Source organism: Bombina bombina, chromosome 1 (assembly GCF_027579735.1).
Source record: "Bombina bombina isolate aBomBom1 chromosome 1, aBomBom1.pri, whole genome shotgun sequence".
In the NCBI taxonomy this organism is placed as follows: Eukaryota; Metazoa; Chordata; class Amphibia; order Anura; family Bombinatoridae; genus Bombina; species Bombina bombina.
Window position 1 is genome coordinate 964,208,796 of NC_069499.1, and position 18,869 is coordinate 964,227,664.

Sequence of the window (18,869 nt, forward strand, 5' to 3'; positions counted from 1 at the left end):
CTCTTATTTTTTATAGGATGATGAAAATGATGGTATGAATACTATCCACAATTCCAACAGGAGAAAGAACTCAGTAAGTTTTGTTGGTTTAAGGAAATCTGCTGTAATCTAGGTACATAAATACTGAGGTCATATTAAGTCACTTGAAGAACAAAGGTCATGCTATGAAACATTTGAAGAACATTGTTATCATTAGAAACAGTGTTTCCACTGGAGAAGTTGGAGAGACCCAAGAAAACTGTTATTGAATCTACTCCACTGTTTAGGTCAATTAAAAAATAACAACAACAAAAATAAATAAATACAAATAAACTGCTGTTTTTAGTCTTTTGCATGATGCTTGCTGTCAGTGCACAGATTGATATCTGATGTATTCCACAGTAGAACAATAACCGTTCTGAAATTGTCAGCTGCACGAAGATTAAATAAATATAGGGGACGTACAAATGAATAGGAGAACGAGCGCAAGCAAACATTTCTTTCTAATAAGCTGGGGCTTTGCTGAGGAGAATGCATGCGACTAAAAACTTTAAAAATATTGAGGATTTTAAAATTTTAAATTAGCAATTCTGAGCTAACGTGTATTAGTGTTGTAGAATTTTTAAAGCAAAAACAAAATTCAGTACGCACAGTCCCTCTAATACTCGTTAAATAGTAACTATTAATTTAGAAAATAGTATTCAATTATTCAACAACATTATAGTTCAAAACTCTGAGATGGAATGACTAATTTTAGTATCAAATCATCCTTCAGTTGGAGCCAGATTAACTACAAGGTAACCTAGGCATATGCCCAGGGCTCAAACACAATAAATGTGCCCCTAAAAAACTCTAAAATTAAATTGCTTATAGGACAACTGACTAGTTCATGACCTAGAAGTTTTATTACAACTGCTTTGTCCCATTTACCATCAGATATTAAATGGACACATTACAACCTAATAATTACAAACCATTTTTTGTCATCTTGCTATAAAATATCATATCAAACAAGTATAAACATTTGCAAAACAGATTAATGCTTGTTTTTGTTTTTTTTGTAGCTTCACAGCTGTTTATCTCATTATAAAGGATTCTGGCTGTGAAAGAGAAAGACCTACATTACAATATTATGCTTAAAAAAGCTCCTCAAAGATTGTGTGTGATTTCTCTCCATGCTGATGAGTTTTTGATCATTGGGTCTTAGAGAGTTTCATGAGGTTGTAGGAGTGATGAAGGCATTGATATCACTAGTGTAAAATGATATAAAACTCACAGGGACATAAAACATTTTGAGGTTGTAATGAAACAAGCTTAAATATGCACAGTAAAATAACTTTCCAATATAATTTAATTATGTATTTTGTCCCCTTCTCCTGTAACATAAGTCTGAAGATTTTTTTCCCCATCTCTGAGACGGGGAAGTGTACAGTGCAGACTTCACAAGAATAACCATATTTGTCACTAATTGGCACCAGCAGAGATGATAAGATAATATACTAAAAATCAATTAAACGTTTGCTTTCAAAATGGCAGTGCCAATCCTTCTCTACTCTTGCTCCTTCAAATAATGTATCTTGTAGGTGGAGTTTGGTTTCTGGAAAACAACTGCAGAAAGCAAGTTGGTAATACATTCCAAAATGTTTCACACACACTTATTATGTTAATTAATTATTAAACTGTAGAAAATTAAACTGTAGAAAATGCAAGGTGTTTATTGTCACCACACCTCAGTTGCTATTCATTTAGCATATTGCATACTACACACTGGACTAAGATATGTCCATCAAAAACACAGGGTTCTGTGTAGACTTTGAACATAATTTAGAGATAAGGTTATAGGCCTAGGTCTAAATGACCCCATTCTCTATTTACTAAACTTTCCTAACATTCTAGCAACTGTGGTAAGATCTCTCCTGACATTCATGTTACTTGTCAATAAAAATAGAGCTCGCATTCACCTTGCTGAATAAATACCTCATACTTTGGCCAGGTTTTGATGACTACTTCAACATTTTGGTGAGCCCAGTCTGTTCCTGAATCCTTTCAGCAACCTAAAATAACATTTATTTTTACAACATATAAGGTACACATTTTTAAATAAAATGGTGTGAGCTCATTTACACCAAACAGTCTCTAGAAGCTGATTAGTAGCAGAGAGGAAGTTAATGAAAGCAGCCGGACCAGGCTGAGCATGGTGAGAGACCATGTTGGCTGCCTTCCACCCTTTTATGAGAGCATTCTCTCCAGCTTCTAAATACATTTTAGGATATAGCAGATGCAACACAAGTAGCCTGGTAATACCAGCATCTTCAGAGTTTAAACCAGACACAAGAAAAACATTCTGGCTCAGAAGAACGAGTAACAGCAGTAGGCCTAGGACATACATTTTGTTTAAATTAAAGCTATAATTTATAATATTAGACAGAATATTGTTGTAGGAATCCCTGACTTTACCAAACATATATTTCTTACATTCCTGTTAATCACTTGCCTTGTCTCTTTCAGGCCCCAGCTCTAGGTGGACATATTAAGCCTAAAGTGGGCCGGTCCAACAGCTTGCAGGTATGGTCTGGAAAAAATAGCATAGGAAAATATAAGAATTTGTATTACTTGTTATCTGAATATACTTATATTTTTTTTTTTAGGCCCAATCTTTTAAACATGATTCTCTAAATAATAAATCATCTGGAGCATTTGATCGATCTACAGGGAGGCGCCACTCAGTAAGTTACATATGGCAAAAGTTGTACCTTGTGTGTTCATTTCAACGTAGAAATAAAACTTTTGGTGTCAAATTAAAAACATCAAACTGATCTATGGATAGCATAGGGATATTCCAGAGTTACTGTACTCTATGGTACTTCAGTGCAGTGGAGACTTGGCTAGTCTCTTTCCGTGCCCCACTCTGGAGGGTGTGCAGTCTTTGCACCTTGGATTATACTGACTCTATTGTACTTCACCTGTCTAGTCATCTAGCCTCTTACTACTATTTTTGTTCTTTAAAAATACTTATGTGAAAATTATTTGTATTTGTAAGATGTAAAAAAAAAACACCGGCTAATACACTAAATATTTTTTTTATTGAAAATATGTTGAAACTTTGTAAATCAGAAAATTAAAATTAGATAGACAATAATTCTCATGTCATTATGTCCAATAACCAGATTGTTACCCCTGTCAAGGTTATACAGGTCACATTTGTGCTGTACTTGTTAAAGGAACACTAAACCCAATTTTTTTCTTTCATGATTCAGATAGAGCATGAGATTTTAAGCAACTTTCTAATTTACTCCTATTATCAATTTTTCTTTGTTCTCTTGCTATATTGATTTGAAAAAGCAATACTGTAAGCTTTAGAGCCAGCCCATTTTTTTTTTTTTTTAAGTATTTTTTATTGAGGTTATAAAACAAAACAAGTTACAGTCAAAATTCCCAAGGTAAATATGTTCATACAAGCAGTAAAGTTACATTTAGTACTGTATTGGTTTTACAAAACAGACCTCAGGTTTTCGATTATGACAGTGTTAGGATATCCCCTTAGAAGTTAATAAGGTTTGCGTTAGAATGATATCCCCTAGTAACAAGCAGGGGCCACTCTTGGGCCCCTGGATGCAGTAATGACCTTTAAGGGGAATAACTGGGGTAATAGGATTGATTGGGTCACTCTTGGACCAACAGTAATATTAATAACAACAGTTAATTAGCAACAATAACTAAAACTTATAAGAGAACGCTGAGGGCTCAATTTATCAGAAACAATGTTAGCTGGATGATAGATAGTTACCAGGGTTGAGAACAATACAGGCATGAGGGTTATAACTACTTTTGGATTAAGAGGGAAACCAGCTGGGAGAACCTAGGGTAGTCCCTGTTTTGCACTCTTGGCAGCAGCATACTCTGATATGATGTAGTGAAAGGCATTATATGTTAATACAACAACGCATACCAAAACTGTTAGTTCAACTACTGCTATATATCATCGGTTAAGTGAAACAAAAACAAAAAACTCCCTGTATGTAAAGGATATATGAGAATAGGATAAAGTGGGTTAGTTTCATATACAGAAAAAAGGGGAGAGAAAACTTTATATAACACGCTAGTCACAAAAAGCATCAAGCAGTAGTATAGTAACATGGAAAACATATGGGGGCCCTTGACAGAGAGTCCATGTACAAATACATTGTCAAGTCCATTCAAAAGTCAAATTAGGCCAGTTCAGGGCACTCTGTATAATGTTCATTTAGATCCGTCTCAGAATGGCCAGGACTATTGAAAACCAGCAGTCCAATGCATGAAAGGAAAAATAAAAAAAACAAAAAGATACCGCTTTTGGAGAGTGACGGCTGCAAACTAAAGTGATTCATATATTCACCCCACACCAACTCTGTACCGGACTACATGTAGCAGCAGGATAAAGGAGACCGTCATTGTGGCACATTCTCCCGTTAATGGCAGATTATCTGGGCTCACACTGTAGTTCCAGGCCCCGGTAGTCAGCTGTGCGGCTGTCGCAGGAAGATCTGCAGACACGTAAGGAATGGCGTGGTAGGCACTATCTTTTCCCACCGGAGCCATCTCCGGTGCTATATAAGGCCTCTCCTGCATAGTGGTCATCCTGCAATCCAGGTTCGAGATGGACAGGGTAGCCGCTGGAGCCCGCCGGCTCCTTACATCATGGGGTATGAATCTCTGTGCAGCACGTCAGTCGCTTCTGCAGGAGCCGCCATTCGATTTGGAGGTATCCGTAGGTATAGGGGGAACAAGTGGCTCTTGGGCTGGCAAATCGCCCCCTCTTAGGTTATCCCGTTTCCCGGTCTCCATTAAGGTAGGTGAGTGTCTTGTAGACCGCTCATAGCTCTTTGTCACAGAGGCTTGTGTCACACTCAGGGGGATTTGGACTGTCAGTCTGGGCTCAAACGAAGCGTCCCTCTCTGCCTCCTTAGGACCACAGTCTCCCCGCCGGTCTCCCCCCTGGTTAGTAGCTGAGGGTAGGTAAAGCCCTTTTTGCAGAGTTATTTCAAAGGCAACCTGGTAACCATCCAAGAGATTGCTGAGCTCCGTTAGCATAGAAACCATTGTGTACATGTTGAGCTTAGATTAGGACTGTGCACTCAAGGCACAGCTCGTTATGGGGACAGGCTGAGGCTTCTGTTATAGGGGAAGGCCTCAAAGTAAAAAGTCTGGTACCGAGGGCAGTGAAGCCCAGTCACCTTCCAAAACCCTATTTCTGGAATGTAGACCTCTTCAGACGAGCCTCTCTACTGTTTTAAACAAGGTCTCGATAGAGATGTGGCTTTTAATTAGGAAACAGTGAAAGAAGCTTGAGGAGCTGAACCTCAGTGCGACCTACAAGATGGCCGCCGCCCGGGTGTCCTCCGCCAGCCCATTTTTTGTTCAGCATCTGGGTAGCACTTACTGATTTGTGGCTAAATGTAGCAAACCAATTAGCAAGCGCTACCCAGGTGCTGAACTAAAAATGGACCGGCTCCTAACCTTTCATTGCTGCTTTTTCAAACCAAGAGAACATGAGAACAAAGAAAAAATGATACTAGGAGTAAATTAGAAAGTTGCTTAAAATTGCATGCTCTATCTGAATCATGAAAGAAAAACATTGGGGTTAGTGTCCCTTTAATTAGCATTTCAAATTAGAAAAAAAAGGGAAAGACATCTATTACCTTATCAGGTTATATGTAACATTATATTAACATGTCGGATCACAGAATCTTATGTTCTCTTTCAGAGTTACCACCGAGAGAAGAGAGGGAGTTCATTTGACCGCACTAATGCCAAGAGGCATTCTGTAAGTTTGTTCAATGCTGAGATATTAATGATCAAGCTTATCAGCACAGTCCTTGCCTCAAGAAATGTCTCTGTTACTGAGGTGTAATGGATGTGTATCCTAACCACAAAGGAATACGGACACATTTCAAGATGACAGATTCCCAGTGGAAGTTTTATCTTGTTACTAAAATGATGTCAGGTCTTCTCAGCCTTACTAGTAGTAAGCTTAAAAGGGACTTTATAGATATTTATGTGCCCTGTGCCTCCCAGTATGTGTAGTACCCAGCAGCATAGTTCTATATTAGCAATGCTGAAACAAATATTGCCCCTCATTGTCTCCCACTTCACTGCTCAGCTTTCTCAGTAATTCATTTAAAAAAATTAAAAAAATAAAGGAAGGTTTTGCTGTGATCTGCCTGGGTCACATTATGTAAGTATTTACATTATAAAAAAAAATACTACAATGAAACAACCTCTTGATATTATATAGTGTGAAGAATAAACCAAGTAATATGGGGGCAAAGGGTGGTTGTAATGTTAAGCTGTAAAATGTTGTAAAACTGTATAAATTACAATGTTTAAAATGATTCTTTTCTAGGCACAGCATATACATTCCTCTACTGTAGCCAGTCGTAAATCCATGAAAAGTTATCATTCAAACGTTGTAGACGCCGTAATAAAACAGGTATAGTCTTATGTCTTGTTATCCCATTGTGAATGTACGTCTGGTAAAATGAATTTATCTCTGCAGGAATACAGTTATTGACTAGAACAAGAACCAAAACATTTTACAACAGGAAAAGGCAACACACTTCTAAGGCAGTTGCTTTAATCCTATAACATAAAATGAACAGTGTAATGCATTGGCATGAAAAACATTATCAACCAGCAATAGTGCATTAAAGGGATAAGAAACTCAAACATTTAATTCTGTGATTCAGACAGATCATACCATTTAAAAAAAAGTTTCCAATTTACTTCTATTGTCAAATTTGCTTTGTTCTCATGACATTCTGTGTTGAAGAGATACCTAAGTACATTTCTGGAGTACTACATGACAGGAAATACTGCTGCCATTTAGTGCTCTTGCTAATGGATAACATTCTTGCAAAACTGCTGCCATATAGTGCTCCAGTAATGGGCAGACTCCTAAGCTTACGTCTCTGCTTTTCAACAAAAGATATCAGGAGAACAAAGAAAAGGGATAATAGAAGTAAATTAGAAAGGTGTTTAAAATTGCATGCTCTATCTGACTCATTAAAAAAACATTTTAGGATTCATATCCCTTTAACCCATCATTTTCATGTTTTATTTATATAATGATGTTTAATATTATAATAATGTTTGATATTACAAATATAATAAGTATCTACAGTAACTAGAGCATAAAATGGAATAGTTAAATGTTTTAATGTTATTTTTACAATTTTTATTTAGATATGTATTTAAATAGCATTAAACTGATCAAAAGAGAAAACTAATTTTCTTTTATTGAAAATACATTAGTTGTGGGTCGGTGACAAAATGGTTTCATTATTATCGGTATGTGAATTTTTGCTTGTGAGCTTTTTTTTTTATCCTTTATCGGCAGACATAGGGGAGCGAAGCCTATTGCATTAGGGTGTGCACCCAAAAGGACAAACACACATATATGAGTGCACCCCTCACATTTTTGTAAATATCTTTTTATATCTTTTCATGTGACAACACTGAAGAAATGACACTTTGCTACAATGTAAAGTAGTGAGTGTACAGCCTGTATAACAGTGTAAATTTGCTGTCCCCTCAAAATAACTCAACACACAGCCATTAATGTCTAAACCATTGGCAACAAAAGTGAGTTCACCCCTAAGTAAAAAAATGTCAAAATTGGGCCCAATTAGCCATTTTCCATCCCCAGTGTCATGTGACTCGTTAGTGTTACAAGGTCTCAGGTAAGAATGGGAGCAGGTGTGTTAAATTTGGTGTTATTGCTCTCACACTCTCTCATACTGGTCACTGTAAGTTCAACATGGCACCTCATGCAAAGAACTCTCTGAGGATGTGACATTTTTTTTTGTTGCACTACATAAAGATGGCCTAGGCTATAAGAAGATTGCCAAGACCCTAAAATTGAGCGGCAGCATGGTGGGCAAGACCATACAGTGGTTTCCACTCAGAACAGGCCTCGCCATGGTCGACCAAAGAGTGCACATGCTCAGCATCATATCCAGAGGTTGTCTTTGGGAAATAGACGTATGAGTGCTGCCAGCATTGCTGCAGAGGTTGAAGGGGTGGGGGGTCAGCCTGTCAGTGCTCAGACCATACGCCGCACACTGCATCAAATTGGTCTGCATAGCTGTTGTCCCAGAAGGAAGCCTCTTCTAAAGATGATGCACAAGCAGACTAAGTTATTATATGTGGCGGGGGGGGCGCTAAAAAACCTCCTAATGGAGGGTATAAAAGCTAAAAGTGGAATCCAGAGGATTAAAGGAGGGCAGATGGTGTAATTCAATGTTAACTTCTTGTAAATAATACTAAGAATATCCAATATAAAATGTTTAACAATATATACTTAAAAAGTACACAAGGATAGCATAAAATAATATCCACAGGTGTATAAAAATTCAGTACATATAGCGCTGATAGAATTAAAAGAAAGAAATAACTAAGAAACCTTAAAGGTAATACCTATTTTAATTAACACAACTTGTAGTTAAATGAACATAGAATAATAAAAACTTCAAAATGAAAAATGACCAGATTTAGCAAATTGTCTAAAACAATAAATGTCCCAAATAAAAAGTCTTATAGAGTCCAGGTGGGTTCCGTGTGATCCAGTGTGCTGGGTGTCCTAATGTGTCCAATTGAGATTACTCCAAGTGGGGTTGATATGAAAAAATAGGAATAGAAAAAATAAATAAATAAAAAATTAAAAATAAAAATTAAAAATTAAAAATTGTGTAAAAGCTAAAAAAATGTGATAAAAAGGTGTTAAAAATGTGTTAAAAATGTGTAAAAAATGTGTAAAAAAGTGTATGGAAAATATAAAAATATAAAAAAATATATAAAAAAATATAAAAAATTATAAAAATGTGAGACAAAATGTGTAGAAAAAATTGTTGTGTAGAAAAAATGTGTATAAAAAGATGTGAATGGTGTGTGAAAGGTGTGTAAAAAAGTGCTGGCCAAAAAACAGGTGTACACCTGGTGTAGTGATTGAAAAAAATCTACTGGGCAAATCCACCCAGTGTAGTGAGTTACTAATAATCAAAGATGTATTTCCAAAAAGTTAGTGAAAAATCCCTTTATTTATTTATCCCAAGGATTGAAAAAGTCCTAGACCTTATATCCAATTATATATTGTATCCAAATAGTTGATCAAATGTAAGGCTCTTCTTATGGGGAATCCCAAGTGCAATCCGCAAACGAATTCACAGCCCTAAAACAAGATAAAAATATAGTGCAATATAGCTAAAACCAAGTAGATAGATAGGTATTAAGCTTACCAGTATAATCTGAGCCGTGATATCAGAAGTGTCTACGCATTTCAGTCCTCTCCTGGGACCTTTCTCAAGACTGATATCGGCTTATTTTTTTCACATACCTTAAATAGGGGTGACCAGCCAATGTTATTTGCTGGAATTTCGCGCCAAACATTTACATTTGGTGCCGTGCAATGTCGGGTATATCCCGGAAGTAGTAGAGGGTACTGCAGTAACATTGTTTGCTTCCACCTTCATAAACTTATCCTGGTTGGCAATACGTGAACGGAAGTGACCGGGTTTCGCATCGCAGCCTTTACCGTCACTTCCGGGTATTCGCCACGCTAATGTCCCTTCAGAAAATTGTCAATTTCATGGCCGGAAGTTGCGTGATGCTATATGTCTTAGCTTCCGGACTTGCGTGGAACTATATACCCATTACGGTTACCATGGTTATTTTCAGTAGGCAGGTAAATAATATTGCAAACTGAAACCATCCGTATACAGGGTATCTGATGCAGGGGTGAATAATAATACAATCTTGCTTTGCCTATATAGTGTATTTGAAGGTTGGATGACAAATCAAAAATGTAAATAATGGATACCATGGCTCAGATCTAAAATGTAAATCGAATCTTAATATAAATCCAATCTTAAAATAGCATCTGCCTAAATTTCGGCAAAATCGCCAATAAGCTGATACAAATTTAATAAATAAGCAATTTTTGCATATAAAATATAAATGGACAACAATATATATAGAAAAGAAAAAATATATAAAAGAAATATATATAATAACGAATAAAAACGTAAATGAAAAAACTTGCGTTGTAGTATGGAATGAGGATGGTGTGATAACAACCACCTGTTAAGATTATACAAATCGCCAAATAGCGATGCTTAAATAAATCAAGAATGCTAATAAGAAGTCTTAGGATACCTGAAAAGGTTAATATACAGAGATCTAAAAAAACTAAAATTCTAAAAATCTAATAATCTAATTTGGGTGCCTACTAAATCCATAAAAAATATAAAAAATATAAAATATACACTAAACATGAGCCTTAAAAAAGAACAGAGTAAAACTGCAGGGTATGTAAACCAGTGTGTTTACCAGAGGAAATCCAGACTCATTATAAGAAACTCCCATGATAATCTAAAATAGACTAAAATGAACCAGACGTTATATGAGTACGTCGTGTTCATAATATTTTAGATACCTCTGCATATCAAATGGGTAGGTAGGTGAGTGCCTTCCAGATCAAAGAGTGGAATCTACTGATAGTATATATTATCCTCTATCTGTCTGCATCGCTATTTGGCGATTTGTATAATCTTAACAGGTGGTTGTTATCACACCATCCTCATTCCATACTACAACGCAAGTTTTTTCATTTACGTTTTTATTCGTTATTATATATATTTCTTTTATATATTTTTTCTTTTCTATATATATTGTTGTCCATTTATATTTTATATGCAAAAATTGCTTATTTATTAAATTTGTATCAGCTTATTGGCGATTTTGCTGAAATTTAGGCAGATGCTATTTTAAGATTGGATTTATATTAAGATTCGATTTACATTTTAGATCTGAGCCATGGTATCCATTATTTACATTTTTGATTTGTCATCCAACCTTCAAATACACTATATAGGCAAAGCAAGATTGTATTATTATTCACCCCTGTATAATGGTTTCAGTTTGCAATATTATTTACCTGCCTACTGAAAATAACCATGGTAACCGTAATGGGTATATAGTTCCACGCAAGTCCGGAAGCTAAGACATATAGCATCACGCAACTTCCGGCCATGAAATTTACAATTTTCTGAAGGGACATTAGTGTGACGAATACCTGGAAGTGACGGTAAAGGCTGCGATGCGAAACCCGGTCACTTCCGTTCACGTATTGCCAACCAGGATAAGTTTATGAAGGTGGAAGCAAACAATGTTACTGCAGTACCCTCTACTACTTCCGGGATATACCCGACATTGCACGGCACCAAATGTAAATGTTTGGCGCGAAATTCCAGCAAATAACATTGGCTGGTCACCCCTATTTAAGGTATGTGAAAAAATAAGCCGATATCAGTCTTGAGAAAGGTCCCAGGAGAGGACTGAAACGCGTAGACACTTCTGATATCACGGCTCAGATTATACTGGTAAGCTTAATACCTATCTATCTACTTGGTTTTAGCTATATTGCACTATATTTTTATCTTGTTTTAGGGCTGTGAATTCGTTTGCGGATTGCACTTGGGATTCCCCATAAGAAGAGCCTTACATTTGATCAACTATTTGGATACAATATATAATTGGATGTAAGGTCTAGGACTTTTTCAATCCTTGGGATAAATAAATAAAGGGATTTTTCACTAACTTTTTGGAAATACATCTTTGATTATTAGTAACTCACTTCACTGGGTGGATTTGCCCAGTAGATTTTTTTCAATCACTACACCAGGTGTACACCTGTTTTTTGGCCAGCACTTTTTTACACACCTTTCACACACCATTCGCATCTTTTTTTACACATTTTTTCTACACAACAATTTTTTCTACACATTTTGTCTCACATTTTTATAATTTTTTATATTTTTTTATATATTTTTTTATATTTTTATATTTTCCATACACATTTTTTACACATTTTTTACACATTTTTACACATTTTAACACATTTTAACACCTTTTTATCACATTTTTTTAGCTTTTACACAATTTTTAATTTTTAATTTTTAATTTTTATTTTTAATTTTTTATTTATTTATTTTTTCTATTCCTATTTTTTCATATCAACCCCACTTGGAGTAATCTCAATTGGACACATTAGGACACCCAGCACACTGGATCACACGGAACCCACCTGGACTCTATAAGACTTTTTATTTGGGACATTTATTGTTTTAGACGATTTGCTAAATCTGGTCATTTTTCATTTTGAAGTTTTTATTATTCTATGTTCGTTTAACTACAAGTTGTGTTAATTAAAATAGGTATTACCTTTAAGGTTTCTTAGTTATTTCTTTATTTTAATTCTATCAGCGCTATATGTACTGAATTTTTATACACCTGTGGATATTATTTTATGCTATCCTTGTGTACTTTTTAAGTATATATTGTTAAACATTTTATATCGGATATTCTTAGTATTATTTACAAGAAGTTAACATTGAATTACACCATCTGCCCTCCTTTAATCCTCTGGATTCCACTTTTAGCTTTTATACCCTCCATTAGGAGTTTTTTTAGCGCCCCCCCCCCCTGCCACATATAATAACTACTAATTTGAGATCCGGTTGGGAGATCTCGGTTTTTCCTGGGAGGGGCTTCAAGTGGTAGCCATTTTGGCGCTGGAGATACCTATTAGCTATACGATTGCACAAGCAGACTAAGGACATGGATTACTGGAACCATGTCCAGTGGTCCGATGAAACCAAGATAAACTTATTTGGTTCAGATGGAGTCAATCGTGTGTGGCGGCAACCAGATGAGGAGTACAAAGACAAGTTTGTCTTGCCTACAGTCAAGCATGTTGGGGGGAGTGTCATGGTCTGGGCCTGCATGAGTGCTACCAGCACTTAGTGCTACCAGCACTGGGGATCTACAGTTCATTGAGGGAACCATGAATGCCAACATTCACTGTGACATACTGAAGCAGAGCATGATCACCTCCCTTCAGAGACTGGGCCCCAGGGCAGTATTCCAACATGATAACGACCCCAATCACACCTACAAGACGAACACTGCTTTGCTAACGAAGCTGAGGGTAAAGGTGATGGACTGGCCAAAGCATGTCTCCATAACTAAACCCTATTAAGCATCTGTGGGGCATTCTCAAATGGAAGGTGGGGAGCGCAAGGTCTCTAACATCCACCAGCTCCGTGATGTCATCATGGAGGAGTGGAAGAGGACTCCAGAGGCAAACTGTGAAGCTCTGGTGAACTCCATGCCCAAAAGGGTTAAGGCAGTGCTGGAAAATAATGGTGGCCACACAAAATATAGGCACTTTGGGCCCAATTTGGACATTTCCACTTAGGGGTGTACTCACTTTTGTTGCCAACAGTTTAGACATTAATGGCTGTGTGTTGAAATTTTTTGAGGGGACAGCAAATTTACACTGTTATACAGGCTGTACACTCACTAGTTTACATTGTAGCAAAGTGTAATTTCTTCAGTGTTGTCACATGAAAAGATATAATAAAATATTTACAAAAATGTGAGAGGTGTACTCACTTTTGGGAGACACTGTGTGTATATATATATGGAGTGTTGTGGTTGCACTCTCACCAAAAGGTCAACAAGGGTGCTATCTCAAAATCCAAGTACAATTCACATATAGAGCACTCGCTGGACTTCAGTCAACTCTAAAAACAAGTGTTTTATTAAAGTGATGTTTCAGGGTAAAGGAACCCCTTCACCTGACAGAAAAAGAATAGAGACAAGAGTAGAGAAGTATCTTGCTTAAAAAGGATAAGGGCAGAATAGTAAGAGTTCAAGATGAACTTGCAGTGAAGAAAGTCAGCTGAACTCATAGACTTTCTCCAGTGTCGCTCAGCAGTATGGGATCATCTGCATAGATAAGTGTCAGAGGAGTATGCTAGGGCCGAGGATGAGTGTGTGACTGCTGAGCTATGGTAGGAGGGGACAAATTGTCAAGGACCGATGTAGGGGTGGAATTGTAGTGGCAGATTGGTCTGGGCAGGAAAAAGAGGAGATGGATTAGGCAAAGGTTTGAGAGAGCTTAAGAGCTGTTGCTGATCTAGTGACTTAATGCTTCTATGGAGTTTGGTGGGAGGGGTAGATAGAGGGGGAGTGTTAGGAAATTATGTGATGTTGCAAGTGAGGAGATGATGGTCAGAAAGAGGAAAAGGGAAGTTTGCAAAGTTTGAGATAGTGCATCGATAGATAAAAATCAGATAAAGTGAATGTCCATCTTTGTGAGTAGGAGAGTCAGTCCATTGTGACAGACCAAAAGAGGAAGTGTGTTGCAGAAGTTGTTTTGCAAAGGAGGCAGTGGGATTGTCAACAGGGAGGCTTAATTAGCCAAGAATAAGGACAGGGGTGTCTGAGGAGAGGAAATAAGGTAGCCAGGCAACAAAATTATCTAGAAATTGAGTTGACGAGCTAAGGGGGGGCAGTATATAACTGCAACATGTATGGAGAGGGGAGAGAATCATGTGGGTTTCGAATGAGGAAACTGTAAGGGAAGAGATTGTTTGTATTTGTTGAAAGGTGCAACGAGAGGAAAGTAAAATACCTACAGCACCTCCTTATCTATTTCCAGACCTAGGAGTATGGTTGAATTGGAGACCCCATGTTACAATGCAGCAGTGGATGCTCTGTCTGAAGGAGAGAGCCAGGTTTATGTGAGAGCCAGAAGGTTGAGGGAGTAAGAGCTTGCTGCAAACAGAGCAAGCGTTCCAGAGTGCACAAGTGAAGGGGTGTTGGCTTTAGACTCAAGAGGAATTTGAGTAAGCATACCTGAGTTGTGTTTTCTAAGTCTATGGAAAGGCATTCATGGGTGTGCAAGACTAGGAAGTTGTAGGGGACCAGGATTAGGGGATATACCACTAGCAGCTAGTATGAGCAAGATGGAGAGTAACATACAATGAGATACAGATTTGCAGTAATGAGAGGGGGGAGAGTGTTTAGGTATGTGTTCATGAGTGCAAAAGTGAGGTCAGGGTAAAAGAGGTTGGCTAATAAATAGTGCATGTGGTGAGTGGGACGGAGTAATTGAATAGAGTAGTTTTTATAGAAACAAGAGGTAGCATAAAGGAACATGAAAATATGAAACATTTTTACAAAAGAGGGAAACAGTGAAACACATAAAAACACAGTATCCTTGTTTTAATTCTTGTATAATTATTTTGTCTAATTCTTAATGGCTCACTTATAAATGCTCACTTAAGATATGTGAAACATAAGATATGTAAATATAAATGTAAAACTTTGCACACCTAATGCAGCAAACAATTTAAAAACTCCCTTGGTTCTCTAACTCGATACTTAATGCAGCAAGCAACTCAGAACAAGGCTCACAGAGTTAATGAGCTAAATGTATAGTGCAGGCCCACACAGGTGAAACTAATCACTCCCCTAATAACACATACACACACACACACACACACAAGATGATGGGGAAAAAAACAGAAAACAAACTATCGGGAATTAGTTAAAAAGCAGGCTAAAATTAAAAAGTTAAATATAAATGTAAAACTTTGCACACCTAATGCAACAAACAGAAAATTAACCAGAGATTAGATCTCTGGCTAATTTTCTAAAAGTGCCCCAAATGCCCAGTTTTTGGGGTTTAAAGTTGGTGAGGTGTTAGAAAACAACTGGCACTGAAAAGTGCCTTTACATAGTGGTCTATGGGAGTTGTGTGTTCCCATTAAATATATATGTATATGCTTAAATACATATATATTTATGTGTTAATATGCGTATATACACATATTAACACATAAATATATATGCTTATAAGCATATACATATATATATATATATATATTTATTTTTTTTAAATAATTTTTATTTGAGGTTTTTAGAAAAAAGGCATACAATAAATTTGAAACAGTAGTACAGAATAACATTGGATTACACTAATGATATGCAATTTAAACATACATGTATGAGATGCCTAGTACTCGACCTACCTCCAAATTCACATATGAGACCACTCTTGGGCCCCAAGCAAAAATATATCAAGTTTAGGAGGCTATTGTTATCTGGAGAGACCACTTACGGACCTCAATGACAAACCTCTTTTTATATTTAAGATAGATTTACATGAATTTAAACGTATAGCAATTTTCATCAAGTAGATGAGATAATTAGAGTATAACCAATATATATAATGCTATGTAAAATATAGAATAATGTTCACTTCCTATATCGATAAGCAGAGTTTGAAGTAGGGTATTTAAGTTCAACATTTGCTTCCTGTAGTGATAAATGAAATCGGGAGTGGTATGTTTGATCTAGTGCCTTGATAGGGGCTACTATACACTGTGATAGGATCATATATACAGGTGAGAAGCAATAAAGATCAGACCTGCTGATCTGGATGGTCAGACAGAATTTTTCTCTTGAATGTTATGTGGGAATTAAAGCTTAGGAAGTGAGGGATGTGATAATTAGGTTGCGGTATACACGAGACAAACCGCGTATTAAGCCCCTCTAAAATAGAGGGTACATTATTATGGACTTGGGGGGGGGGAGGTGATTGAAATGTATGAAGTGATCCATATTTTCAATATTCTATATATTGACCTCAAGATGATTGTGGTTTATGTGGGTTGTCCCAACTTCTTCATCCTAGGGCTAAGGGAATGAGTGTGCAAACACCCAGCATAACCTTTCAAACATAGAGACAGTTGTGAGCAACCGAAATTTACAAAGAGACGCTCTTACTCGTGCCACTGCTGATGAGAGTTAAGAGTACAGTTAAGGGCGGGCTGCAGGGTAAATATATATGGTAGAGTGTGGTAGGGACTGTAGTATCGGTATGTATGCTAACTAATATATTGATGAGATAACAAACATAGGATAGGAAGCAATGTTACTCCACGCTGAAATTAGTATCTATTCGAGTCTAGGGGAGGAGTTATAAGCTTGCAATAGGCAGACACAAACCTATTAGGTATTGCTATTAGTAGCTAGTTGCAGTATGGTGGTCCTCCACGAGACATAGCAGATCTTCTAGAAAGCCGGTAGTAAACTCCATGTTAGGCAGCCTTTTAGCCTTGTACTGAAAGCAATTTATAGCCTTGTACTTTGGATTAATTAATATCCTCGTGGTCACCAAAATGGCCGGCCTGGAGCTGTGTATTGGTCCCTTCGGCAGATATTAATCTCTGATTTCAAGTATCTTAATGCATCTCAGGTAATACTAATTTGATCCTTGGTGTTAAATGGATCTATGATGTCAGTTTAAGCTGGGTTGAACAGTCTGAAAACAAAATAATAAAACATTGCGATGGAGCTGAGGTGATATGCGTCTGTTCAGTTGCTAGGCTTGCTCCGCCCCCCCATACATATATATTTTAAAATGCTGCAATCTCTGCACAATTTACCCTCTTCGTTGTGCTTAGGTTCTGATGCCGTCTCTGACAGCATCAGAACGAGGCTACTATTGAAACCTATGGAAGCGCGCTTTGGTGTACACAATGCTTCCAGGCAATGTAAACGTGAGGCTGTGTTCTCATTGCGCTTAACTTGTAATACCAGTGCACCTTTTGTAATTTAGCCTTTTGTTTCTATGCACCTGTATCTTTTGGCACAACCTCTATCAAATAAGTAGTTATAAACTAAAGCTCATTTGAATTTCATGTTACATTAGCCTGTTCAGGGAAGCAAAATAAATAGGAAATAGGTAATGTGTTAGTGCAGCGATGTAGAGGTTAAGGTTTGACCCAACAATTACTTTACACTCAGTGATTGTGGTAAACCTGTATTACTTTAGTTGTTAGCCTAGCGATTCATTTCAGATTCCCTCAGGAATGAGTTGTGTGTGTGTTTGTGTGTGTGTATATGTGGAGGGGGGGGGGGGGTTAATTCACTAACATGAATTGCTACCAGCTATTCACAATAAACAAAAGTTTAAGATTATTCACAATAAACAAAAATTTTGCTCCATAGACAGCCGGCATCCAGAAAACAGTAACTGCAGATTGTAAAAACTGTAATGTTGTCCCTTGAGCCAGTCCATGTCTGACCCTTGGACACCAGTAACACAGACAGATTCCTTCACCTAAGATGACTTTGCCTTCTGTCACTGCTCTTTTACTCCCACGTGGTGTAGCACAGAAAACAGCAGACAGGAAGGAACTGCAGATAAGATGGTAGAAGTGTTGTTAGATGGTCTCACCGAGTGCTATGCACGAGTGGATTAAGGAACAGCTCCAATACAGCGTGGTTAGGAAAATAATTACATTGCACCACTGAAAAATGGTAATCAGTAAAAATGGTTATCTAGCGGTGCCCATCTTTTAAATTCCTCCACCATATTTCTAAAGGCAAAAAGATGTTGGCTGCTATTCCACCACCAACAGTATTGGTGGTGGTGGGGCAGTAAATTGCCACATGGCCCCTTCCCAGTCAGCCCCTGTATAAAAACACCAGCTGCGCTGGTGAATTAGGAGCCTGGATGCAGCCCTGTCCCACTGAATCCAACTGCCTGATTGCCCGTTACAACGACCATGTGTACATGCCTATGTTGGCAAACCTTTTTTCATTATTGTTTTTGTGAATAATAGCCCTATACTTAACACGTGCTAGTCCTGTTTTTCTGACAACAATTTGAATTCTCGATACTTAAGAACACATCTACAAGGCAATGTTTCATGTATTGATTCCAATAGCTAAAAAGACTTTATAAACCTCAAACACATCCCTATGATATCAACAATGCTCCTGTTCAAATCCTTTAAAATGAGATACACAGATATCTTTATGATTATGCAGCACAACAGGTTAATTGCAGACACATCACCTATTAGCATCACTACACACTATTAAAAGTGGTCTATAAAACATGCAGGCCCTTCAACCTGTGATGTACTAATTTCCAAACCCCAATTGCTTAAAAGGGGTCTGTCAAGAAGAAAAAAATAACTTACAAATCCAGACTA

The 18,869-nt window shown here is 37.1% G+C and overlaps 1 protein-coding gene across 1 annotated transcript in view; it reads left to right on the forward strand.

Moving 5' to 3' along the window:
* The window catches only part of LOC128652794 (cadherin-like protein 26), a 222,481-nt gene that overhangs the window by 193,900 nt on the left and 9,712 nt on the right, over window positions 1–18,869 (forward strand). Inside the window, exons 15-19 of the mRNA XM_053705767.1 lie at window positions 17–73; window positions 2,488–2,544; window positions 2,628–2,705; window positions 5,723–5,782; window positions 6,362–6,448. Of these exons, the coding sequence (XP_053561742.1) occupies window positions 17–73; window positions 2,488–2,544; window positions 2,628–2,705; window positions 5,723–5,782; window positions 6,362–6,448 (339 nt within the window). The remainder of the gene's footprint in view (window positions 1–16; window positions 74–2,487; window positions 2,545–2,627; window positions 2,706–5,722; window positions 5,783–6,361; window positions 6,449–18,869) is intronic.